General features: G+C 29.9%; 1 protein-coding gene across 1 annotated transcript; it reads right to left on the reverse strand.

Moving 5' to 3' along the window:
* Positions 1-2,071: 2,071 nt before the first annotated feature.
* Positions 2,072-27,987, reverse strand: Ublcp1 (Ubiquitin-like domain-containing C-terminal domain phosphatase 1). The gene is made up of 5 exons (XM_075357903.1): positions 27,583-27,987; positions 25,896-26,122; positions 16,334-16,480; positions 5,601-5,759; positions 2,072-2,845 (listed from the first exon to the last, which is right to left on the reverse strand). Exons 1-5 carry the CDS (start codon positions 27,740-27,742, stop codon positions 2,522-2,524), a joined length of 1,017 nt encoding a protein of 338 aa, XP_075214018.1. The 5' UTR covers positions 27,743-27,987; the 3' UTR covers positions 2,072-2,521.
* Between the last annotated feature and the right edge of the window lie 2 nt (positions 27,988-27,989).

Genomic DNA, 27,989 nt, shown 5'->3' on the forward strand with positions numbered 1-27,989 from the left:
ATGAGCTCTTAGTTGAACCCAAAAAAATATTTTTATCTCCTCTCCACATCAAGCTAGGACTAATGAAAAATTTTGTAAAACAGATTTTTGTACATCAGGCAGAAATTTCTGAATGTAAGTAAAGGAAAAATTAAAGAAAGAATATTTGCTGGTCCTCAAATATGATGTATTTAACTTAGTGTTAAATACAATTATTATTTAACTTTTTAATTTTTTGTAAAAATTTTCTCGCCTAACAAAAATCTGACAATTACCATGATACTGTTAATTAACTTCTTACTTCATATAGAGCTACAGGATTTTATATGTCTTTGAAAGTACATTTCCTCCACTCATATCTGAATTTTTTCCTGGATAACCTTGGAGACGTGCAAGTGATGAACACGGTGAATGTTTACACAAAGACATTTTGGTGATGGAAAGCCGCTATAAGGGAAAATGGAATCCTAACATGCTAGCCGATTACTGTTGGACATTAATTCAAGATGTGCATAAGGCTATCTATTAAAAAAAGCATCAACAAAATCATTCTAACACAGGCATGGCCAAGAAATATTATAAATTTTACAGATTTGAAATATATTTTCCCTTAATTTTTTTTGAAGCGTAATTTACTTAAAAATAAAGGTGATAAAAAAATTGTATTTCAGATCTGTAATGTACGCATAAAAGCAATTCAAGAAATGGAATCATACTTAGAGAAACATTAAAAAAATATTTTTTTGCCTATCAGTGTTACTTTTAAAAAATAAGTTTATTTGCCCATACACCAAAATAAGATATTTTTTAAGTGAAGTATATAAAAGTTAATCTATATTCTATAAATTAATTTTGCTTGTTTCCTTTTTTTCTTTGGTAGCTTGAATACAAACTACAAAAATAATTTTATTAAAATTTTTTACTTAAAATCTGTAAAAGTTTACTGCACTGAAGCTATTCAAATATATTTTTTTGGACATATATTTTCAGACTGAAGTTTTATTACATTTAATTTAATCTTATAAGTCCTACTTTAACATTTTAACACAGTTGTAAGCTATAACTGCTTACTACTCCAAAAATGCTCTGTTACTTTGCAGTGAAACAATACGTTATTGTGGCCAGGGCATACTATCTGTAATATGCTATATTGGCTTTTAAGTGAATCATTTCTAGTTTTATGCGTTATTTAACATTAAAAAAATTAAGTGAAGAAAATAGCATTTATATCAAGCTGCACGAACCTTACGCAAATAACCATGACAGGCCAGTAGCAAAGATATTAAATTTTTATTTCTTATCTGTTATATTGATGGAATGAAATACTGAACACAAAATGAAATTTTATTAATAGTGAATTGATAATGTATTAAAGATATGTATATTTAATACAGCAGTTTATCAGAAAGTAATAATGACATTAATACAGTGAAATAAAATGCTAACTTTTTTGTATGATGTAAAACGTAAATGGTTGGGTAAAACTGTGGTTATAAGAAAATTCTTATGAATAGTAGCATTCACTATATCAAATTTTGAAGGCATTTGGAAAATAGTATGCATAAAATGGAGTAAAAGTGATCATTACTTACCACTTACTAATTATAATTAACATGCTACCTACCAAAATTTCTGTAACCTATCGGACTTCCCACAGTTACAGGAACTCACCACTGACAATGTTAATATATTTTAATTTACACTACCTGTCACTTTTTTTTATGCCTGTAACTAAAAGCACTTGAGATATGTGTGATTCTAGTCTGTGGAGCTGCTTTCTCTTATAGTAATTATGTTCATTACATCGTCAATCATGAACTGAATGAGTGAAGATAACATTTGTAGAGATAAATTACCCACATTTATAAGGGCTTTGGCATATTGATATGTAATAACATATTGTATATATGGCTCAGTGAAAAATTCAGATGTAAATACTTCATTCCTAGCAAGCCTGGTGTAAGACGAGATGCTTGATCTACTAGTGGTAATGGCTGTGCATTTCTAATGAGTGATTTATTTGATTATATGAAAATATTTAAGAAAATATAAGAAATAATGTAAGGGAAATTATTAAAAATAACACACCATAAAAAATCTAATTTTCAAATATATTTTGAGAATAAAATGCCATCAAAATATTTTAACAGATTACTACATTAATAATAATAATAATAATAACTTACTTCTAATAACAATTGTAGATAAATTTTGTTTAATCCCTGAAAAGATGTAATTGTGAACTTTATATACCGTTTTAACAATTTTCTCTTTAAACAAAAATAAAAATATTTACACCAATTAAAACCAGTCACAAATCAAGCCATAATAATAAAATATGGTTTTTCAAAAAAAAAAAAAAGATTGATTTTAATCTTATTCTCATCAAAATATAAAAACACATTACAGACTTCCATACTCTTCGAGGATCACTAAAATCGTACAATGATTATAATCCATAATAAAAATATTGTGTAAAAAATTTTGATTTTAATTGGAAGAACAAGCACAGCATATATATAAAAAAGTGTATAGGAACATATCAAGTTGTGCCTGCTCCGTCACCACCAGTACCATCACGTTGTTGATGTTGACGTTTTCTTTCTTTTCTTTCTTTAACAACTTGTTCCCAATGCCTATGATTCAGTGTACCAAAATCATCAACATTAGCTATAACTTTAAGATATTTGGCGAGTCTAAGTAATTCTCTATCTGTAGCTCGATTGGTGTGGGCATGTCGGAAAGCTGAAATACGCAATCCATTGTTTGGGTTCATTAAGAAATTACGACGAATATCATCAAACATTATAGTATTTGCTGGTGTATACTGTGAAAATTTTCCCCAAATAACACCTAATGGCTTAACCTGAAAAAATAAACACACATAAAAATAGTAAGTAGAAATTATATAAAATTTCTATATATATATATATAAGTGAAGAGAAATTATGCCTAAGCAAAAGGTATTTATTAGTCTAAAGACTGCAATACAGATCATATACCATGACTTATGGAGTGTAAAAAATTGCTAAAGAAATACCCCATTTTTCCAACTGGTATTCTATAAGGTAAAAGCATCAGGCAATGTGTTATTATATAAGTTCAGATTCCTTACATGAATAATAATGTTTAAGGCCTTATAGCTACGGTATAATTTACTCAATATGTTGCCAATTTGCAATTTCTACAAAAATTTTCAGAAATGAATGTGTACGTACACTTTGTTTCAACAAGATAGTAACTATGAAATAAATCTTTGATCAGAAGAATGGCAAAATGTTTTGGCCTTTAAGATTTTTTAATTTAATTGTGTTTAATAATACAAATAGCAAGCTATAATCTAGTCAATGTGATATTACCGTAGAACTAAAAATTATGATCCCATCAGGGATTCCCAGATATTCTGTTGAAATATTGTACATACACATGAAAATGTTTCTAACAGAATGAAGGGATATCTGCACAGTGATTGAGGTTGACAAAAAGATGTTATTTTTAAGCATAAATTGCATACCTTTTAATCTAAGTCATAATTTTATGAATTATTTAAACATTTTTGTTTAAAAATATTTTTTTTGAGGTAGTCTTTATTTAAAAAAAAAAAAAAATAAATAAAGTATTTTAGTACATTTAGAAGCAGATTTTTCTGGGCTAGTATTTTTTTGAAAGCTTTCTGCCTGTTTCAATATCGTGGTCATTAAAACCACCTTTGCTATTTCTGCTCTCACTTAAGGAAGAAAAGTACATGTTGGATTAGTCACATGTTTTAAAATTACCAATAGGGACTGGGCAGAGCTCAACATTTCAGATTAAAACGATTTGATACGTGATTGTTGTGTTAATGAATAGAATTCACATTTGAAATGTTCAACTACATCTACAACAAATTTGTTTTAACAATTCAAATATAGTCAGTACACAGAATATCGGTGATCTTAGCAATAAGATTTTTTAGTATATGTTGTAACAACACATCTTAAAACTGCAAATTTAACAATATCAATAATGTATGTTCCTAATAATGATATTAAAATAAATATTTGTAATATTTTAATTAGTAAAAAGATTTTTATAGAAAAGTTGAAATTATAACCAATTACAGTTTGTTCACAATCAACAATAAAAAAAAATGACTATGTAAAACGTGTGTTTTAAAGATAACATACATCAGTAATTTGAACTAATTTAAAAACTTGTAAACTAAAAACATCATGTATTAACAATCACAAACATAAACAAAGAGAACATTTAGATTGAATTAAAATTATATAAATAGAAAAAAGGAGACTCATGGAACTGAAAAATAATGAATTTAAAAAACAGTTTGGTTTTAATGGTAATTTCTGTCACTTTCAAATCATCTAATTCAGATACATAAATACAAGGATTCTTCAATAATTAAACAGATAAATGACTGTAGAAATATATATTATTACATTATTTTACTGAAATTAATATTTTTAATATTCAGATTATTCCTCTGTACAATTAAATTTTATTCAATAAACCACCTAGTACAGAATATTGAGATAAAACATATTTTTATGAAAGGTCATGATTGAAATAATCCTGCTATTGCATAATAAAGATTTAAAAATATAAATAATAAAATAATGAAAATTGCATATTAATTTACATGAATGCTGCTATTTGCTGCAGTTTTTATAAGACTGTCTTCCTCAAACACTGTCTGATGGTTTATCAAACTGAAATTTTGTTTGTATTTATATATGGGAATTGAAAAGATTGACTTTAAATATATATATATATATTAAATTACTTATTTATATATATTATACTCTAATTAAGTAATTTTGTCCTCTTATTCATTTACACATCTCTAAATTTGTGTTAATTTCAGAAATAAAATGTTTATTGTTTATTAGCTGGTCTTCCATATTAGGTAAACCTAATTTATTATTTTTTAAATTTCTATAACGTTTAAGAAATCTAGTTCTAAAGTATATTAACACATATTTAGAAATATTAGAAATTAAGTAAGATGACATAAAATTAAATATATTATACACATTATTTCATATATTACTAATATTATTGTCTCTGATAAGATTATTATTGTCATTGAATAAGATTTATTCAATGATAATGAAACTAATTCTTCTTTTCAACATAATCCCTGGCTACATTTAAGGATGTTTCCCATCTTTCTGTGAGCTTTCTTATTCCAGTAGTAAAGAATTGTTCACCTCAGTGTCTTAACCGTTCTTGATCTGCTCATTGTTGCTGAACTTGCTGAAACCTGATGGTGTGAATCAGGACTCAAGGATGGATGTGACAACACCTCCTGACCCAACTTTTGAATAGCTTATTAATTTAGACTTTACAACAGTCATTACGACAGAATGTAATAAATATGTAATCAGAGATTGTACAGTATGAAAAGTCTGCACTGTAATCTACCTTTGTAGTTGACTAGTGTGTTCAACTAATTGTTGTTCACACTATATCCATGAAACACGAGACAATTTATCAGCTTAATGGAAATTTTCTTTTTGTCAAAGCCCTATTTCTATTATGCTATTAATTAAAACTGTCAAACTCGGTTCAACATAAAATAAATGCTAAATTTAAACTCGTGATTATATCTTATCTGGTATTACCTGCACAACTCCATATTTCGGTGTATGAACAGAAATCATTGCTAGACAATCAAGATAAAAAAGAATTCTATAACCTTGATGAGAAGATACTCCTAAAAGTTTCATTTTTTCTTCAATCCATTTCATACTTGTAGCTGACCAGATTACTATATCATAATCCTATAAAAATACAACAGAAACCATATTCAATTCAGAAAATATTAATAAGCGATTCTACTAATTACATTTTACAGTTAATATTAATAAAATATTTAAAAATATCATTACCTTTTATAGAGCTTAGAACTCTTACAAGAATGACTTTCTGGCTTGGTTATCATCCAACAAATTTGAGTCTATGCCTAAAATTCGAGCCCAAAGTAAGTAAATCACTGGCTACATTTGTTGGAGTTGCTAGATTTAGTGATCATCAAGTTCATAAAAGTTCCTAATAAAATAGTTATAACAAATTATTATTATTATATATCTTTTTTATTTAACAAAGGAACTCAAATATATTATCTTTTTTTTTTATACTTTTATTAGAAATTCACAATTTGACAGTCTCTTTCCATATATGCGCATATTAAAATAATTTTTATTTTTTGGAACATTCTGTAGAGTTAAATAACAATTTAAATATATATAAAGGATCCAAAAGATAAATGATATTAAAATAATTCAAAATATAATTAAAACAAGGTATGAAAAAACTTTGTTTCATTTATGTGTTATGGCCAGTCAAAAATTATTCATCTTTTGGCTTCAACAGCAACAGGTTAAAACAATGAGATACCTCTTGAATGTACATAATTAACTAAATTAGGTTTTAAATTAAATTTTAAATAAAGAATATAAAAAAAAAGTTGAAAATGTTGTTTCTATTTTTCATTAAAAAAGTTATTCTGAATAAATTTGTGTAAAATAATTTAATCAAAACAGACAAGTAAATAATACACTGTATTTGCGACAACAATATATAAATATTTGAATATCTGTTTGTCTATAGTAATTAATTTTATTACTAACTAGTAACGCATTATTTTACTATTAGGGTGTTACAATGCTACAAATGTGCTCATCAGTATCTCAATAATGAGGGGATATCTTTATTCATTGATTAAAAGATTAGTAATACTGTGCAATTTTTAGTACTGTCTGATAAGAATGGTTTAAGAAAAAAATTACCAAAATGCTTACTGATTCTGTTCTAAATCAAGCAGTTTCGTATGTGGGGAATAAATACATGTATTTATGGTTACTGTAATGCTGAGAAATGCATAGTAATGGTATACAAACAATATTCTGAGGAATATGATTTTCCAACTGAAAAAATTATTAGATATTAAGAATTTCTCCATCACCCACAGTTTTTTATTTTAATTTTTTTAAATATTTTATAATGTTTTTATGTCCATTGTCAAGTAAAAGCTTCTACAGCACTGTAAATATGATGGAGCCAAATGAGCTAACTCAAAAGGTAGCATTGCTACTGTTATGCAGGTTCAGACATGAATCTAGTGTAGGACACATCCATCAGAACGATGCCAGTTGTGAGATAGTAGTGAACCAGTAAACATGTCACTGTAAGTGCTTTGTGTGTCTGAATTATTGTGTGTTACATATTTACAACTTATTTCTTTTAATTAGTCGTTAGTTACAAAATGCCTAGAGTTTGTTTAAATCATCCTAACAATTTTTATTATGTATGTGGTGAAGTGATGCTGTAGTCCTAAAGGTAAAACCTTACTCTATTAGTAAAAAAGTGTTATGAACTTTATTTTGGGTGTAAAGTATGAGACCAAACAAGGGTCTGGGCCCCAAGTATGTTGTTTATCGTGTTCTAGGCTTCTCACTGAATGGAAAAATGGCAAACGCCACATGCCATTTGCTATCCCTATGATTTGGAGGGAATCCACAGATGACTGTTATTTCTGGTTAACAAACATTAAAGGGATTACGTTAAAATCAAAACATACAGTAGTGTACCCTAACTTGCAATATGCAATGAGACAAATTCCATACTATGAAGAGTTGCCCATACCAAAGTCTCTAGAACATGTAACATTAGATGAAGAAAGCTCAGAGTTTGATGAAAGTAAGGAAGAAAAAGAAATAGATTCTGGTGATACAACTTTTGAACAAAGCAGTTTATCTGAGCCTCATCTACTGACTTAAGAAAATCTTAACAATCTCATACAAGATTTAAAGTTATCCAAAAAAAAAAAACAGTCTGAAATGCTTGCTTCGTGGTTAAAAGGAGGAAATCTTCTTCAAAAGAATATACAATAAGTATGTATACAATACAATAAGTATGTACTTATTGTAATCATCATTCTGAATTTAAAGACTATTTTTCTGAAGAAAATGACTTAGTGTTTTGTAATGACATTTCTTCTCTTATGGAGACACCTTGTGCAATGAACATAACCTAACAGAATGAGGCTTGTTCATTGATTCCTCTAAAGTTAGTTTAAAAGCTGTGCTTCTGTATAATGGCAATAAATTCCCATCAGTACCTGTGGCTCACTCTGCTAGTATGAAAAAAATATGAAAACTTTAAATTTATAAATAAATAAACTGCTTCAATATGCAGTGTATGAATGGAATATTTGTGGTGATTTGAAGGTAATTGCAATCTTATACTTGGTCTGCAGCTTGGTTACACAAAGAGTACTGTTGTTTCTTGTGTGAATAGGATAGTAGGGACAGAAAAAAACCATTTCATTAGAAAACAATGGCCTAAACGCGTATTGCTCATTCCTGAACACAAAAATGTGAAACATGATGACCCATTTTGTAATCCTAAAAATGTGTATCTACCTCCGTTACATATCAGACTAGGATTAATGAAGAATTCTGTCAAAGGCCATGGACAATATTCCTGGTTTCATGAACTTAAAATAGAAGTTTCCAAAAATTAGTGATGCAAAAATTAAAGAAGAAATATTTGTGGGTCCGTAAATATGATCACTAATGTATGACGAAAAGTTTTAGGAACTATTGAATCGACTGGCGAAAGCAGCTTGGCAAGCATTCAAAAATGTTACTCAAGAGTTTTTAGGGAAATCGAAAGGCAGACAATTACAGTGATATTGTCAATGATCTTATAAACATCTTATAAAACATTTCATAATATGTCCTTAAAAGTACACTTCCTGCACTCACACCTGCATTTCTCTCTGGAAAATCTTGGTGCAGTGAGTGATGAGCACGGGGAACACTTTCATCAAGAGATTTCAGCTATCGAAAAGAGGTATCAAGGCAAATGGAATCCTAATATGGTGGCCGATTATTGTTGGACCATCAAGAAGGATTCTCTACAGGCAAAATATTGCAGAAAATCATCATTTGTTACTTTCTAGGCGAGTTAAATATTTGAATATTATGTAGTTAAGAATGCAGAAAGTATTAAAATGTTTGAAATTATAAATGCCTGTCTCTTGGAAACTTTGTGTGATGGAGAAAACCGGAAATCATATTTGAATTCAAGAGAAAAAATACTATCAGAACCACATATTTTTCTTCCTGAGACAGAAAAAAAAATTCTTATTGTTCTCCAATGTAATCATAGCCAACTGCATGAAAGAACATTAGCAGTTACATCAGAATGAGCAAGTAATGATCAAGAGCAGATTTTGCCTTTGATTAAATGAAGTCCAACACAAGACTGTCTACACTGTACACTGTAAGTTCTACAAATTGTAAACTGTATGGTAAGAATCTCAAAGATATCATTTCTTCTGCTCAAAAAACAAAAATTTCTGTAATATAAATAAAACAGTTTTTAACAAAATTATACTGATATCAAAAAAGGTAGACACTACATTTTTGTTACAAAAATGTGTTGTATTTGTACCAAATGTATTTTTTTTAAACAAAATTCTAAATTAATAACATGTTAAATACATGTAACAGACAATATATATATATATATATATATAAATAGATAATAAACAATGTTTAAGCATTCCATATAATAAGCATAAAATAGAAAAATTTGTTACAAAACTATTACCGACCTGATTTCATTTATATGTAATACATATCACATTTACAGAAATAGTACAATTCTTATGATTATTCATTGTTTAATAAATGAAATCGGGCCAGTAAGAGTTTAGTAACAAATTTTTCTATTTTCTGCTTGCTATATGGAACACTTAAACATTTTTTATTATCTATTATTGTAGATCTATTGTCTATTACATGTATTTAACATGTATTTTTTTTAAACAAAATTCTAAATTAATAACAGATTTATTTATATTACAGAAATTTTTGTTTTTTGTGCGGAAGAAATGATATCTACAAGATTCTTACCATATGGTTTACAATTTCATTGTAATTTTTTTGGATATCACTGCATTTTGTTAGATTATTCTTCTTTTTTTTAATGAATTACTGATTCCTATCTTATGGATTTATTATTAAAATTTATTGCCTTCCTAGAACAAATATACATCTTTTGAATTTATTGGCCAGTTTGTTTTGTTGATAGTCATATCATTCACTTCATACAATATTTTTCCTTTTTTAATAAAACTAGTATAATGCCCTTCACGAATTGAAGATCCATGATGTAATGTTGCACTTATTTCTTTGTAAGTGTAATCCTTGATTTTTATCGTATTTGTCGACACACTTTTTACATTATTAAATGAACTTTTTTTTTTATTTCTCCATCAATTGGTTCAAATTGTAGAATAAAAATTTTACCAATCGAATTTTATTTCTGTTTTATGTAACAAATCTTTGTTGTCACATTTGGAACACTTTCCTAGTGTTCGTGGTTTTTTTGTTTTATTAGCAGCTGTAATCTCTTGTAAAATAATACTTTCATTTTTTTTATAATGAAGTGATGGGATTAAAAAAATTGTTTCATCTTCGGTACTTTTATTTACATAAGAGCATTTACTATTAAAACAAGCTGTAGTATATTTAAAAAATTTTATTATATCAAGTACATTATCAAGTTTTTGTACGAGAACATTTGTAAATTCAAAGATGCCATTATTCAATACTGCTATCAAGAGGCATGATTCGTAAACCCACCTTTTTGAGGAAAAATTTGAGGTATTTTTTGAAAGTAATCTTTATTACAAATCTAACTGAACTGAAATAAAATGTTTTCATGCTTATTTTTTAATTTTTTTTTCACATTTTCACTTCACTTTTAGGTTAGGTCATGTTTAGAACTGTAAACATATTTCATTGACTTTGCCATGCCGTCCAGTTCTGTGGACTCTTACAGTGAAGTTCTAACGAACTTCTTGATATTACTACCCCAGCAAATATTACAATTGAAGGTTTGTATCCATATCATCACCCTCAACCTGTTCAACATATTAAAGAGGGTGATTATAATAAATGACTGAACTTTTTGTAGACAATAATATGTTACTCTAGGAATATTCTATTCAAATGAGGCCAACAGATAATGCATCAGGTCATTCTCACTATCATGTTATTCATCATCTAAATAGAAACATTTCTGGTCAAGGTGAACCAGTGCATGACCAGTTAAATTACTGATACAAATTCTCTAGATTCCTTTTTGTGGGAACATATGAAAGCATAATGTATCACCAAAAGTCAGATTATTAAATTTACTTTTATAAAGAATCATGTTTGCCACTGAAGAAACCAATAGCAATGTAAAACTTTTGAAGATGGGTTCGTACCCATCTGTTTAGAATTATGAATTTTTGTAATTTTTAAACAGAAATGTTTATTTCACAAAAATTTCTAGAAAAGAGTATAGTCTAAAAATACAGTACAATATTGTTTTATATTTGAAATCAAGAAAAAGGAATTTTTTTACTCACTGTTGCTTGAAAATAAGTTTTTCCAGAGCCATCTTTTCATAATCATAGAAATACACCTGTTAAGTTATCAGTAATCTCCTGGAACACCCTAAATAAATATACAAGGACACTACAGGAAAATGTTTCAATATGACGAAACAGACCATCACAGGCAATTACAAGTTAGTGTGTGTTTAGACAGGTCCCAACCTGCACTGCAGTCAGTTAAGTCACTGTCTCAATGTCATCTGCTATTTAGCTGTGTTAGTGATCTTATCATGGTTGAAAACTTAATATTGGGGAATTTTGCACATGGGTTAGGTGTTTATCAGAGTTTTGAGGAAATGACTCCTGTGCTTAGAGAGGACTGTTCTAAATGAACAACAACATTTAGATATACAGAGTTTGAAAGAAGAAATTTTGGCTTTGAGGACACCCCAAGGTCAGGTTGACCATTTTTATCTGTGACTGAGGGAAACATTGCTACAGTACAACAACTGCTTGAGACGGACAGGTGTGTGACTTACCACCAAACATAGGTGTCCTTGGGTATTAATGCACCAGCAATTTGTACTATTCTGTGAGATTACCTTCAATTTAGAAAGATGTGTACCCTTTGGGTGTCGTATAACCTATTGATGATCAGATAGCATGTCGTGTTTCTTGGTGCCATGAAATACTGAAAAGGTTTGAAAATGGGAAATCTCCCTATGTGAACAATATTGTGACAGGGAATAAACCTTGCCTGTACTATTACAACATCTTGACCAAGGTTCAGAACAAAGTATGGGTATTTGAAGATAAGGAGACTGTGCAGCTGTTTGAAAATCCATGAAGAAGAGAATGGTAGCTGTATTTTTTAGTAGGAGAGAAGTTTCAGAGCCAGTTGTATTGGAGACTCCAGAAAACAATACTGAAGAACATGTGCCTAAAGTTCTGAAAGGCCTTTCAAAAAAGATGAGCCCAAACTCAAGGATGACACATTGTTTCTTCACCATGGTAATGCTCCAGTGCACTGATCCAAGTATTTGGTCAGCATTTAAAAGAAACTGTAAAGTACCCTCCCTACAGTCCTGACCTTGTTCTATGCAACTTCTGCTGTTTCCCCAGGTGAGAAAAGACACTTCAATGAGTGATGATAACCTCCTAAGGGACAATGAGTGTGCCCAAATTTCCACAAAACATGGAAGGGTTTCTTTGAACACTGGTTTTGAAGAATGGAGAAGTGTATAATGTGTGGTGGAAATTATTTTGAAAAATTATAAAAAAATAGAATTGTATTGCAAGTTTCCTAGTGCCTTTGTATATTTTAATATATATTTAAAATAACTTACTTCACATCTCTGAGAGTTGTTTTATTATAAACTGGAATCTTTAATATCATTAAAAAAAAAAAGTAAGAGCATACTTAAAAAACAATTCTTACTCATTTAATCTTCTAAATCTATCTGACAAACAAATGTATTAGTTCCTTGACAGTCATTTACTGGAAGGTTAACACAGAAGTGCATTGCCCTGTAACTATTTTTAAATGCACTATTTTTAACAGTGCTGTACAGTATATGAATGTATAATTTATTTGATCAAATTTTTTTTTTTTATTGTTTTCGATTTAATTTAGAATTTGCTAAGTTTTATAATTTAATAATAATTCATATTGAGATAAAAGAAGGATGTTTTCCTATTAATGCTTGTATAAATAAAATTATACGGCGTTTAAATAGATTTTCATTATCGGTTTCTAAATAAAAAGAAATGAAGAAATCATGTTAATTAAAAATATTAAAAAATATTAATTTAAATATTAAAAATTTTATATGTTTCTTAGCATGATTACTAATAAACGAAACAAAAATATAACCATGAAATGCCTTTTTGCATATCAATACATTGAAACCAACATTGAAACAATTCAACAAAATAAATTTGAATTCCTTTACGTAACTTTTATTTCTAAATACCTTATAATATTACTTTTTTCTAATGAAATTACAATCTCAACTTCTCAACTCCTATTAGAGTAAGCTATTATGATCTGAGAACATTTAGTAATACATTACCTTCATTTTTTTATATTAAAACACTATAGATTGAAATGGCCTTCCTAATTTGATCTATTTATGTCATCTTTAATATATGTCACAGAAGTAATTACAAGATAACTTTGAGATATGATTGTACGTACTCTGTAAAGTGGTTGATACTAACAACCACTCTTTTTGAAAAGCCATCTTTAGATATTTCAAAAATCATATACAAAAATAATCAAAATGGATGGCATAATCCATGAGTCAGTTTCCTTGGCAGTAGTTGTGAACCATGTATTTACAAGCTGAATTGAAACATTTTTTTTTTTTTTTTTGTTGTTTGTGGGCGAAAAACGCCTGGGCATTCATTCATCACCCGGTAGTTATTAGTAAAAGGGTAAAATAACTCAGAAATAATAAACCATACAAGGTGTAAACGTAATATTAATCATATAATAAAAATTTACTAAAACAAGCCAAGAAGGCAAAATAAAACCCAAAACTAATGCCACAGACAAAGTTGATAAAATATAAAAGTTAAAATAATAGAATAAAGGAAGTATAAAAACTTACCTAACTCCGATGGTTGTGCAAAAATCCCCTCCCCGGACAGTAAAATTAAACACATAGAACCAAAAAATCAAATCGAAAATAAAGGTTAAAATTATTAAAAAACTCTCCTTACAGAAAAACGTATATGAGTATATTAAATCCTTTGCAGTAACCCAGTACTATGCAAAAAAAGAAACATCTGTTCCAAAATCCCGCCATCATTGCACAAGATATCACGAATGCTGCTGGGTATATTAAACTGACGACGCAACGCCGCATAAGATATGCAGTCCACGAGAATGTGGTGTACAGTCATGCGGCAGTTGCATCGTGTGCACAGGGGTGGGTCTCCTCCTGACATTAGATATTCGTGTGTGATCCTCGTATGCCCCAACCGTAACCGGCAGAGGACCACTTCCTCATGACGAGAGTTCCTGCAAGAGGAGCCCCACGGCAACACTGAATCTTTAATCCGTCGAAGTTTATTATCGACGGCAGCCGTCCAGCCACTTTGCCACCTCGCTAGCAGTGATTGTTTTATATGATTGATAAAATCAAAGGTAGTAACTCGGGTGGTGAAAGGAGGCTGAATACACGCGCTTCTTTGGCAGCAGAATTTGCCCTCTCGTTACCTAGAATTCCAACGTGGCTAGAGATCCAGCAAAAAACCATCCCCCTGTTTCGTCTATCTAACTCAGAGATTTTATCATAAATGCCAACGACGACAGGATGTCCAGAATAAAGGTTTGGAGAACGCCTGGAGAGCACTGTACGAGTCACTGCAAATAAGAAAGCTCCTATATTTAGGACCAACGATACTTAGAGCCCTATCTACAGCGAGTAGTTCCGCGGTGAACACACTCGTAACACCGGGTAGGCCAAACATATAAGTCTGTTCATTGAAAACAAAAGCACAACCAACGTTACCGTCATGTTTCGACCCATCAGTGTACCACCACGTCTGGGTTCGACTTGGTGAGGAGAAACTGAAACATCTGCTGTAAAACAATAGGTGGCATTGATTGTTTATCATACGTTGTATGATCAAATGTAAAATTTACATGGTTTATTCTCCACGGGGGGTGGGTCGAACATGGACATGATGGAAAGAACGAGGGAGTGCCAACATACATACGCTGCAGCAGACGTCATGTACGGACACCCACAGGCGCAGTACAACGTGGACGGTCCTCATAATTCCTCAAATTAGGATTCTTAAGAACTGGATCTAAAGCTGGGTGATTCGGCTGTCCGCAGAGATGGGCAAAATAAGACAACAAGTAAGCTTGCGATAGGGCTCGATCTAAACACACCTGTGGCAAGCCGAAGAAAAGAATGATGCACACTGTCCAGCATCTTAAGTACGGTTTGATGATCTGAAGAATAGGTGACACAACCAAACGGAAACGAACTAGGGAGTAGTAAAAACGAAACATACATGACCGATCGGCCCCCCCCAGTTGGTGTTACTAAGGACCCACATCATATCCAAAAGTTTGGAACACTTTGTCCTCAATTCCCTTATATGTGTCATCCAGGTAAGACGGCTATCAAAAAGCAAACCCAGAAAAACCCACAGATTAGAAGGTTTACGTAGCCGAGAAAAGACTACAAATTTCGTCTTGTCGGGTGAAAATGTGAAACCAGTAGTCCCTGACCAAGCCTCAAGGTGAAATATAGTGTTCTGTATCAGTCGCTCCGCAGTGGGTGTAGAGCGGCTTGCAACGTAAATAACAAAATTATCAACGAAAAGAGAACAAGAGACAGGAGCATGTACACAATCAGTAATGCTGTTTATGGCCACAGAAAACAAGGTGGCACTTAATACACTCCCTTGTGGTACCCCATTTTCCGAGACGACACTGTCTGAAAGTGAATCGTCTACACGAACACGAAACCGGTGATTCAAGAATCCCCGGATAAAAGCAAGCATATTGCCAGTGATCCCCCACCTCCTAAGGGAATAGAAACATGGGTGATTGCAGAAAGAATATGTAAAACAAAAAAAGTTTAACAAAAATGAAGATTTTATATAGGTTTATAAGTAGAAAGACACTTTAAGAAAGTAAAATGTTAAATGATGAGGAAGGAAATGGGTAAAAAGTAAAGATGTATTCTTAATTTTTAAGAAACTATGAGTTCAGTAAAGTAATGAGAAAACAGTGTGAAAATTAATTGAAATGGATATGTTGAGTATAAGAGAAATGGGAAGAATGCTAAAGAGAAATGACTCTCCAAAAGAATATGGTCATCATTAAAGGCAGTTGGAGAATGCTGATATCCACTTGCATAATTTCATTGTAAATGAGAATAAGATTGATAGGAATGAAAAATACACACAGAGAATGCAACAAAAATATTAACAAACCTTATAAGCAGATGCAAGAAATTCATGTAAATATGGTCTCATCAATTCAGCTCCAGTCTGGGCAGTTGAGCGGTGATCAAATAATGTGTAATCAATATCTAAAACAAGAAGTTTTTTCCCAGGCCGTGGTTGGCTTAACATCTTTATCTGCAAGAGAAAACAACTTAATAATAATCATTTAATTTCTCTTTTTATATTTAGATTAAAAATTTAAACATCTGTTATTAAACTCTACTAACTTATTTTTAAAGATACAATTCAGATTATGATTAATAAATATACGTTTATCTATGTGCTCTAATTAATTCAAATTTATTTCATAAAATTAAATAAAAATTTAGAATTACATACTTCATCAAAGATATACTAAATTTAAATTTAACTTACATGGGTAAATGATATACTTTTTAGACAATGAACTGAATATAAGGTTTTTTTTATACATCAGATAACTGGAACAAGAAATCCTTCTGAACATGAAAATTTTCAATTTTGAATTTTTTTTTATTTTGGGGACTACCATACTAAAGGGAATGCATTCAGATAAATTTAAAAAAGAATTTTTAAAAATGTTTAAAATATACAGTTATAGTTTTAAATAAACAAAGTAGTATTTTTCTAGAAAGAGATGAAATTTTTGGCTAATTTTTTTTCAAGAACACTTAACAGCAAGGACTATAAAAAAAATTAAGATTTTTACATTATAAATGTAATTGGTAAGTAAATTGAAAGATGAATTTAAATTTCAGAAATTTTTTTTAAAAATTAAATTTTGGTCAAAATACTCCCACTACTTTTTCCAATTTTTGCAAATATTTATATTTTCCCAGAAGGTAGTACCTGTCTACCAAGTTTAAAGAAAATCAGTCAATGGGACCCAGAGTTATAAGACCAAAATTAATAAATAAGAACAAATAATAAATCGGAATAAAATGTTTTTTTCATGAATTATTTAAAATCTATTTAAATTATTACTTTTTTGTTAAAACTTTTTTTAAATGTCTCCTTAAGGTACAAAACTTAAAAAAGGGCCAATTTTTTTAGATTTTTTTACCAATCTATTTACTTTCTCAATATAGATATATATATATATCTATTTACTTTCTTCCTATAGCCAGGAAAGTAAAAATTAAATTTGGTGAAACCGTATCACTATCAGAGAGGTTGCTGATGATGTTGACATATCATCTGACTCATGCCAAGCAATTTCTTCAGATTTTTTGGGCATGAAATGTACAGCAGCAAAATTTGTTCCAAAATTGTTAAATACTGACAAAAGGCAGTGGCGAATGAACATCACTTAGTAGTTGTTGAATGAAGTGAAAGATGATCCAGAATTGCTCAAACAGGTCATAAACTAGTGATGAGACATGGGTGTATGGGTATAACACTAAAACTAAACCCCAATCGTCCCAAGGAAAGCTTTCTGAAGAGCAAAGATCGAAAAAAGCTCGTCAAGTTCAATAGGATGTGAAGGTTCTGATCACTGTGTTCTTCAATTTTAATGGTTAATCATAAGTTCTTGCCACCAGGTTAGTATTACCTGGAATTCTATGCAGTTCACATGAAATATAATCTGAAGAAAATGCCCAGATTTGTAGTGAAAAAATTATTCATGGCAATTGCACCATGATAATGCATATGCTTACACTTCATTGCTTGTTCGTTAAATTTTGGCCAAAAACAAATTGTTATGATACCTCAGCCTCTATATTTGCCAGATTAGCCCCCCCATCTCTGAAAAGAACAATGAAACAATGACCTTTTAGCAACATTGAATAGATATGGGCAGAATCACTGAAAAAACTAAACACATACCAAAAATTGTATTCCAGAGGTGCTTTGAAGACTGGAAAAAGTGCTGGCACAAATGTGTTGCATCTGAAGGAGTACTTTGAAGGTGATAAAATCAATATTGATGAGTTTAATTTTTTGAGAAAAACTAAAATTCTGTGAATTTTTTGATGAAAACTTGTGTAATGAAAGGACTGAATAGATGTAATTAGAGAGAATTTACTTTTCTATAATTTTCCTTTTTTTTTTAATTATGGATGAAATTAATCATTTCTAGCAGAAACAAAAGAAATTAATTTGCCTTCTTTAACTATTTTTTTTTTCTTGCTTAGCCTCCAGAACCACTGTAAAGTAATACTTCAGAGGATGAACGAGGATGATATGTTGTCAAGATAATATCCGCCTTGGTGTAATACCTTGGTTAGGGTAACTACTCTATGTATTTACCACTCGTTCAAATAATAAATAAATATAGACATTTATCACTTCATAATTAGATGTGATCCTTTAATATTTGAATGAATAATATATTATTCATGTATAAGTGTATATAAAAATGCCCTTAATGATTTCATAAATGATACATTGTTAAAAATATATATAATATTATATTTTGTAAGTTTGAATCGTAGAGTCCATGAAGATTGACAAAAGCAGGCTGGAAGAAGACTAACTGAATGTAGTGCAAAGCCGGCTTATATAGTGTGTACAGAGCCACTGAATCGTCAGGAAATGAATGCATCTGAAAGAGCTGTGTGAACTGTACAGAGCTGAGTGCAGCCAGCAGAAGCCGACTGTGAACTGATAGAAAGACATTTTAGTCTTTCTTAAACAAATTTTTAATAACATGCACTGATTCTGAACATATGTATGAATGTAAATGAAGTGAGTCTTGCACAGTCTCAGGCCGACTATTCCTGAGATATGTGGTTAATTGAAACCCAATCACCAAAGAACACTGGTATCTATGATCTAGTATCCAAATCCATGTAAAAGTAACTGTCTTTACTAGGATTTTAACCTTACAAGTCTTCGACATCAGCTGATTTGCGATGACGAATTCACTACTAAACCAAGTTGGTGGGTCTTCTTTAACTATTAAATTGTAATAAAACAGTACACAGTATAAAGTACAGTAGATTCTCTCCTAACTGATCTTGGTTTAACCAGTTTTTTTGCTACATTACTGTAGTACTAAAAATCTCAATAACGAGTTATTTTGCATTTAGTGTAGTAAATAATGTAATAGAAATGACAATTAAGGAAAACGGGTAAAATTTTTTTATAAATTTCATTACAAAATAGTCCATTAGATTATATTGTAATTATAAGATTTTAATGGCATTAGTCATGATTAATTTTATTTTTTTCTATCTGATTAAATTATATGCTAATGAATACTAGTCACAGACACTAGTGTTACTAATTATTTTCTATTTATTGAATCTTCCAGACTGGCAATGTATTAATTTCAATGAAGATATGCAATATTCTGAAGATATTCTGTTTTCTGGCGTTTCTAATTTTTGTTAACATCTGCATTGCTTTGGAGAGTTATTAATTTGAATAGTTATGTTTATTAAAATAAGTGTAAGTAGCATAGTTATATCAATAATATTATTGAAAAGAAATTGAAAATGATTTGAGATTAATGATAAAAAAGCACCAATAAAAATGTATTCATGATAATTTGGGATTTGGTAAAGCACAGTAAAAGATTGCAATGTAAATTTAAAAAAAAAAATAATAATTTCATGAATCAAAAGTAGGCAAGTTTTATGTTAAAGATTTTTTTATTACATTAATTTAGTAAAGTTATTAAAAATATTAATTATAGAATATCCAGCAGTATTTTTAAAGTGATACTTATTAACAAAATTTTTTTAAAATTATCTACATATTTTAAAATATAATTGCTCATTTTAGTAATGGCCCAGAGTGGATGAGTTAAGAAGATGCCCACTGTGTGTACTTTAATAATCTTAAGAAATGAAAGATATTTTCTAAAAATTTAAATATATACAACTAAAATTCTACAACTGATATTTTGTTAATTTCAATCTTTTTTAGTATTATATTAGGCTTTAAATTATCAAGGTATATATATATATCTGTATATCAGAATTTAATTAATCACTTCATGCATGGTGGCAACAACGATACCAGATGTTATCTCCAGTTCAGCTACCACAACCTAAAATGCCTAGTGTTCTTTCATGGTCAGTAGCAGCAATTGATCTAGTTTAAGTTCAAGAAGTTACCACCAGAGCTCAGTGTAAACTATTTCATTCTGTTTGATTGTCATGTTTAATTGTGTTTACAAGTTAAATGAGAATTGATATTTCTGCATTACCAACATAAATTTATATCAAAATAAAACACTGAAATGGTAAGTAAAATTTATTTTATTGTTTATAATATTTAGAAGGAACTTATTTATTGAAATAACTGATTGTTTTTGAAAATGAAAACTGTTAAAAATCATCTGGCATCATTTGATACCATGCATTAATAGTAATGTGGAAAATGTTACATGTACATGAAACAACTGGTTAGAATTGAATAGATACTGAATTTATCAATATCTTTAATAACTTAGATTAAGTTATTAAAGCATTTTAAAAAATGCTTCCAAGTTACTCAAAAAATACATACTTGTTCTAAATGCCACATGAAGTGTTATGTATGTTGGCATAGACCAAATAACTATTTGCATTACTTTCAAGATTTGATAAGCCCCATAAACAAATACTGTAAAATAATATAGCATATTTTTGGTTTTTGTTTCTGGATTGAAAATTTTTTACTAGTGAAGAAATTGCACATATTCTGTCATATGACTTACCCTGGTTCCAACTGCAGTGATCTTAGCAATGAAGAAGGCTTTGAAGAAACAGAACCACATAAGAAAAAGGTAAAAAGATAAGAGATGTTTTACAGTTGGACTATAATGAATCTGAAGAAAGTTCTACTCTGAAAGTTGATTTATGTCTATTGGGTCCTACTAACAAGCCAGACAGACATATAGTGACTCATGATCATGCATATACTGGGCATCCCACAGCTTCTTCTGTTAGAAGTTTACACAAATCCAGGAGAAACAAGAGTTTTTCTGTTTGTACACAAAATGGTCAATCTCAAATTGAAAAATCTCAGGCAACAAAAATCGTGGCAAGAAAGACCAGATCTATGGTTTCCTAGTAGAGATAATGAGCACAGTGGAAATCCAACCAGGTTTGAAGGTTCTATAGAAATCTCCATAATATGGAAGACTCCAATGAATTTTTCAAATATATTTTTCCTAACTCATTGATCAAATTGTTATTGAAACTGAAAAAACTGATCAAATTGTTATTGTTATTGAAGCCAGTCAAGACAAATATAATCCAGTGGAATGCTGAGATGAAAATATTTTTAGGAATTAATATGTCATGGCATACATAAAATATCCAGCCCACAGAATGTACTGGTTTTCTATTCAATGACACAGGTTGAGTTTGATTGCAGATAGTATACAGACTATAAACTGATAAACTAATTTGTCAATTTTGTGAATAATACAAACGAAGAAAAGTTGAAAGTTCATGAAAAATTTCGGAAAATAAAGCCAGTTATCACATCCTTTTATGATGCATTACATAAGGCTTTAAAATATGGGCCAAAGCCAGTTTGAGTGGATTTGTCATATGTTGAGCTATACCAGAGTATGTTGAAGGAAAGCATCTGAAGCCCTTTTGGTGATATTGATCTGCGACTTGTCATAATATTCATTGGAAATATCACAAAGTATTTATGGATAATCTTTTTACATCCTTACCACTTCTACAACAACTCTGAGACTTGTAACTGGTACGGTCTGTACTAACCGGATCACTAAAGCTGTTGCAGAAAAACTGGTAGAGTCAAAATTGTTATCCAGACCATCCAGAGGTGATTGATTGTAGCATTGTTACAAGCCTTGACAATACATCTACTGTCAGATGGGTGGGCAACAAACCTACTCACATGAAGTCAACATATGCTGGGGCAACTTGAATGAGAGCCCGCTATTCTCAATGGGTGAAAAAGGTGGTATCTATGAATTTTTTCCCACCTGTTGAATACGACATTGGTAAATTCATATCCTCTACAGAAAGAAGAGTGTTCTTTTCTTCAGTTCAAAGTATCTGTGGCTGCATCATTGATTGCAAGTTGGGGAGTCAACTTATAGGAAAAAAGAGAGGGCTGGCCCTCACTAGACGCTGATGAACCAGCAGTGAAGAAAATTATACCGTCCAAAATGCTATTAAAAGTAAGATATGATGGAACCAATCACTGGCCTCAAAAGATGACCATAACACAAGCTCCAAGATGTCACAGTCAAAAATGAACAAAACATTTTCTTCATCTGCAAAAAGTATTGCAACCTGTTTGCCCATATTGCATGAAGACTTTAATACTAAAAATTAAAATATATTATACAATTACGATGTAATTGTAAACTGGTACTTTATTATTATATTTTATGATTGCATAGGATCACTCTGTTATTCAAGTATCTGTGATGGGACAGTTTGGGCCTAGTGGTCTTCCCAGCCCTTTTTCATACGTTTCGATCTTTATGCTCTTTCTATCTTTCTAGTGTTGAGTACTTTCTAGTTTTTTCTTGCAAGTGTTTCTGTTCTTGATTTTCTTGTTTAATTTTATCTATCTGTGGTGTCTACTGGTGTAAGGCCAATTTCTTTCAGACACTCTCTTATTTCTCTGATCCATTGGCAACCTGTCTTGGTGTTTTTTGAGTCGAGAGTGTACTGTACTAGCTGTTTTGGAAGTCTTGAATCTTGCATCCTCATATTATGTCCAAAGATCCTAGTCTCCTCTTATGCATGGTATCAGTGATGAGTTCTAACTCTTTGTACATGACTTTGTTGGGCATAATCCACCACTGCCCATATTTCTGGTACTTTTTATTGATGCAGGTTCTTCTGATTTTCTGGAGTCGGGCTGTCTTTGATTGTTCGTTAAGGTGGAAGAATATTTCTGCTGCATAAGCAGCTTCTGGTTTTATAAGTGTGTTGTAGTGTCTTATTTTTGTGTTTATTGATAGGCATTTTTTATTGTAGTGTACTAGACTAATTTTTTATCTTTAGCTAGTTTGTTTCTTCTTATATGGGTCGAGGTTTTTTAATTTAGGTTGTTTGTTACTATTTCTCTGAGATATTTAAATTGGGTTACTATTTTTATTTTATTACTGTTTGTTTACTTCTTTTAATCATGTTAGTTTTTGGGCTCAATTTCTCTCTTTTTGAATGAAATCTTGAGGCCAATTTTATTTGCAATGTTTTGAAGTTCTAATATCTGTGATTTAGGCTCAGTGATGTTGTTTGCTAGCAGTGCCAAGTAATCAACGAAACCATGACAGTTTGTTTTGATTTTTCGACCTACATTTACTTTTGGGGGGCACTTTTGAGCCATTCTCTCATTACCTAGAGTGCAGATGAATAAAAGTGGTGAGAGCCCATCGCCTTAGCACAGTCCTGTTTTGATCTCAAAAGGTTTCGAGAGCTTACCTCTGAATTTTACCTTTGACTTAGTGTTTTTGAGGGTCAGTTTTATCATATTTATTAATTTGATATGTAGTCAGAGATGTCTTGAAATTTTTAGTAGGGATTCTCTTCAAATAATTACCTTCAAATACATTCTTCAATATTTTTTATAAAATTTTTCTTTAAAACTTTACACTTATAAGATGAAATTAGTAATCTATTTAAAAATAATTCATTCAAGATAAAATTTTATAAACATAAAAATTACATTTATTATGTACATCACTTAATAAAACAGCAGATTTTAATTAATTCCAACACTATTAATCTGTAAATTGAATAAGATTGTAAAAAAAAGTAGTTTAAAGTTAATCAATACTTACATGGTTGTTTAAATAAACTTATATTTGGGAAAGCATGACGTACAGATAGATATACACACATTCAAATTGCAGGGCTTTCATGGATGCTTCTGTGAGTAGAATGTATGATCAATCACCCGTAAGTTGGGACCTAGCAAACAGAAAAATCTGAAAAAAAACTTGGCATGCTAGGCATATGTCCTCTGCTTATGCCAGTATAGTTCTGAATCAACTGGAAGAATATTTTTTCTTAACCGTGAACTAAAATATATAAGAATTATGCAATGTCTAAGTAACTTTTTTATACAATAAAATAGGGAAATGTTTTGGCAAAAGAAACCAGTAGGATTTCAATAGGATTATGTTAAATTTCAACATAATTACTTATTTTCTACATAAATGTTTAAAGAACACTTTTGTTAAATTTGTAATAATGATTTACAAACAAAGCCTTTATGAAAGATTCATCATCAACAAAAAAACATTTACTACATTAAAACATTAATAAGCATTGGCCTTTCTACGCTCACAGAAAAATCAGAAAAGGTCATTACAATTTTTATTTTTAGTCTTGCATCATTCAACAACCCATACTGAAATTTATAAAGGGACCAGTTTATGGCACAGAAATTTTACTGAATCAAATTTAAAACGGTTAATTCACATAAGGAGAAAAAAGAGCACAATTTAATAATGTATCTGACAAAACAAAATCAGAACAGAATCTTCATGCAGTCAAACTATTCAATTCAAAAATTAAATCCACTTGTTATGACTCAATGAAAACTATGTGGCAAGGAAGTTTCTCCAGCTGAATTACTTTCAAATTATTGTAGGTACTTGTTTCTCAAATATGGGATTGGACTAATTTATCTGTTTGTAATTATGGTGCAGAAGCTCAAACAATGGCTTACATTACAAAGATCTGTCTTTTGTATAAATATGACTCCAACATCACAAAATTTCAAATTGAAAGCAATAATGTAATAGAAATGCTAATACAACTTCCTGTTGACTGAATACAAATTGTGATAAATTTTTTAAAGTACTGAAATTCTGATTCTAAAATAGATCTTGATAAAACTGTACTGTTTGTGGTAAACTAATGAACTTTATGAAACAAGATTTGTTCTGAATTAATAAAAGAAATAATCTTTCTGTAATTAACATACTAAAGAAAATACTTTTAACTTTAGTGTTTTAAATAAAACATTACCTTTATTATGAAATTAGTTATTGTAACTCTATAATAAAATTTTATACATATATTCACCTAATACTGAAATAAAGACAAATGCTTTCAATTAATTTATGAGCGATTGCTAAAAAGTCACTGCATTTGTTTTTATACATTATAATAATGATTTACAGAGCCCTGTTGTGAAAAATTCATCAATAAAAAATACATGCTTACTTCATCATACAATAAAAAAGAAAGCAACGTACTGATTAATTGTACATTTTTAAAACTTTACATACGACAAACAAAATACTGAAGATGATATACATAACAGCAACTGTTTAAGGCCAAGAGAATGAATCAGGATATCAAATCTATCTTGCAAGGCAAAATATAATAATTTTTTAAGAAATACTAATTAAACTTACAAATTATAAAAAACCGTCCTCTCAGAAGATCTCAGTTTATTACACATCTCTTTCCTCAGGAATTATTGGTGGCACAGTTAATAATAGCACCCATATTAAATCTAAAGAGTAAATAATAACAATGTAAAAATAAAAATTTCTTTAACTAAGAGAGATGTAGCTTACTTTTTGGATTGGAGAGATGCACATAAGAAAATGTAGACTTTAATACTACTATTAACTGTCACCATAAAAAAAAAATCAATATTTTTGGGAATCAAATATCAAACTTACATTATAATCACGAATTCTTTTATCAATTTTTGCTAAATACACATCTTTGCATTCAAGAGCAACTTCTTCACCATCTTCTATATCGAAATCATCAATAATTTCAGGTAAATCTTCAGGGCGTTTGTTAGCATCTGCTATATCTTCTTCAAGTGAGCCCATCATCATAACCTTAAATCCTGGTCTAAGAGATAATGATGAGAGCTGCATATCATCCTCTGGTATCTTTCCTAGAACATAACATTATCAAATAAACATCTGATTAAAATAAAGAAGTTCAAATGAAAAATTTTAAGATAAGAAAAATGAAAGTAAGTTTATAAAATATAAACAAGTAAGCAGATTATACCTGTAATTTATTTTAAAATAAGATAACCAAAATAAAATCACGTGAATGATAAAATTTATTTGGAACATCTGACCACAAAGATATTTTTATGAAGATTATTTTTAGAAATTTTATAGCATCACTACTTAGACCAAAGAATATTTCTGTCAAATTTACTGCTACTCTTAACAAAATTCCACTGAAACACCAGATCACCTCATCGTTTACTTTCCCTAATACATCATGGATAACTGTTATTTAGAATAATTAAGGAATTTGCATGAGCGATGTGTGTTTATATTGGTTTGCTTATAATAATTTGGTTAAGACACATCACAATCAAGAACACAAAGAATGATACAAATCCAAAGTTTTTCAAAAGTTAATTTAGTAAGAATTTATTCTACAAAAGAAAAAATTATACTCTGTAATTTACCACTCTCACATTAGCATGACTATCACACTATCATGACTGCGAGTAATGCTAAAGTTTTAGGCATTATAATCAAATGCATATTACAGTGCAACAATTTTTTTGATTTCAAAAAGTAGAATGAATAATTGTTAACTTGGAAATATTCCATTAAAATCTATTACTTACACATTTCTAAATTTTATTAATTTAATCATGGAGAATAAAATATTTATTTTATAATTAAACTGGCAAACTAATAGTTGTAGTAAACAACCACATATTGTTAATATATTTTGGTATTAATGGTGATTGAACCAGCAAAAAAATACCACCAAATTAGCAACAAATATTGTAAAAGGACGTCCTTAATTTTCAAAGTAGTACAGACAAGGAAAGAATCACTGATTTCAGCACACTAAAAGATATTTTTATAAAGTAATTAACAAAAAAATTCATTCCTACCTCATTATAAGCTTAAAAAATTAACCTTATTGTAATACCGGTACAATTTTCCAAACAGTTATATAGCAAAATAATTTTTATCACTGGCTACTTCATAAAAAGGAACTCCATCAAATAATCTTTGCACTTAGTTGAATACGTAATTCTGTTTTTTTAAGTAGCAAATTGCTGTCAGTAACAGTTTTATTTTTATATAATAATACATTTGTTATTTATTCATCTGTATGTATTCAACTTTTACCGCGCCTTGATCAACTGAACAATCAATAATCTGCTTACATTTGTAATTATAAAACGAGTACCGTAAGATTTGAAAATCACAAATTATCGAAGATTCTAGTACTCAATAATAAATTATCATTGCTTAATAAAGGAAATACTAGAACAGCAACTGCAACAACATTTCACACACAATTGCAAGAAAAATAATTTGGTCGCTAGATTTTGAGGAAAATATACGTATAGGTTATGTAGAATAATATTACCTTTCAATTTCAAATTTAAAAGTTTCTGCCTCTCTGGTCTAACCCCTGTTTGTTTATAAATTGCATCTTTTAGCATAATAACAGTATCATTTTCAGATAAATTGTCGAGTTCAAATTCTTTGCCATTCCATTTAACGCCTAATTTTAATTCTGCTCCCATCGCAAACTTCACAGCCAAACGCACCTTCTGAACACCGCGATAATCAAAACATTAGCCGGCTTCTGCCATTGGATACGTCGTCAACGACAGCGACGGCCATCTTCGGTTGATGTTCCTGTACTTTTATGGGTTTTTGAGTTTTTATTAGCAGCTAATTAATTAAGCTGAACTATTGATTTAAATTATGTGTAGATTAATAAAAGCGTAATTAATTTACTTTTTAATAACAATTATTAAAGTTCGTACA

This window comes from Lycorma delicatula, chromosome 1, assembly GCF_047948215.1.
Source record: "Lycorma delicatula isolate Av1 chromosome 1, ASM4794821v1, whole genome shotgun sequence".
Classification (NCBI taxonomy): domain Eukaryota; kingdom Metazoa; phylum Arthropoda; class Insecta; order Hemiptera; family Fulgoridae; genus Lycorma; species Lycorma delicatula.

Excerpts from the sequence above, each read along its gene's own strand:
- Ublcp1 (XM_075357903.1), bottom strand. The coding sequence starts at position 27,742 with ATGGGAGCAGAATTAAAATTAGGCGTTAAATGGAATGGCAAAGAATTT. Across the intron at positions 5,760-16,333 it reads TTCTTGCATCTGCTTATAAG|GATTATGATATAGTAATCTG; the intron begins GTTTGTTAATAT and ends GTATTTTTATAG. Across the intron at positions 2,846-5,600 it reads CGAAATATGGAGTTGTGCAG|GTTAAGCCATTAGGTGTTAT; the intron begins GTAATACCAGAT and ends TTATTTTTTCAG.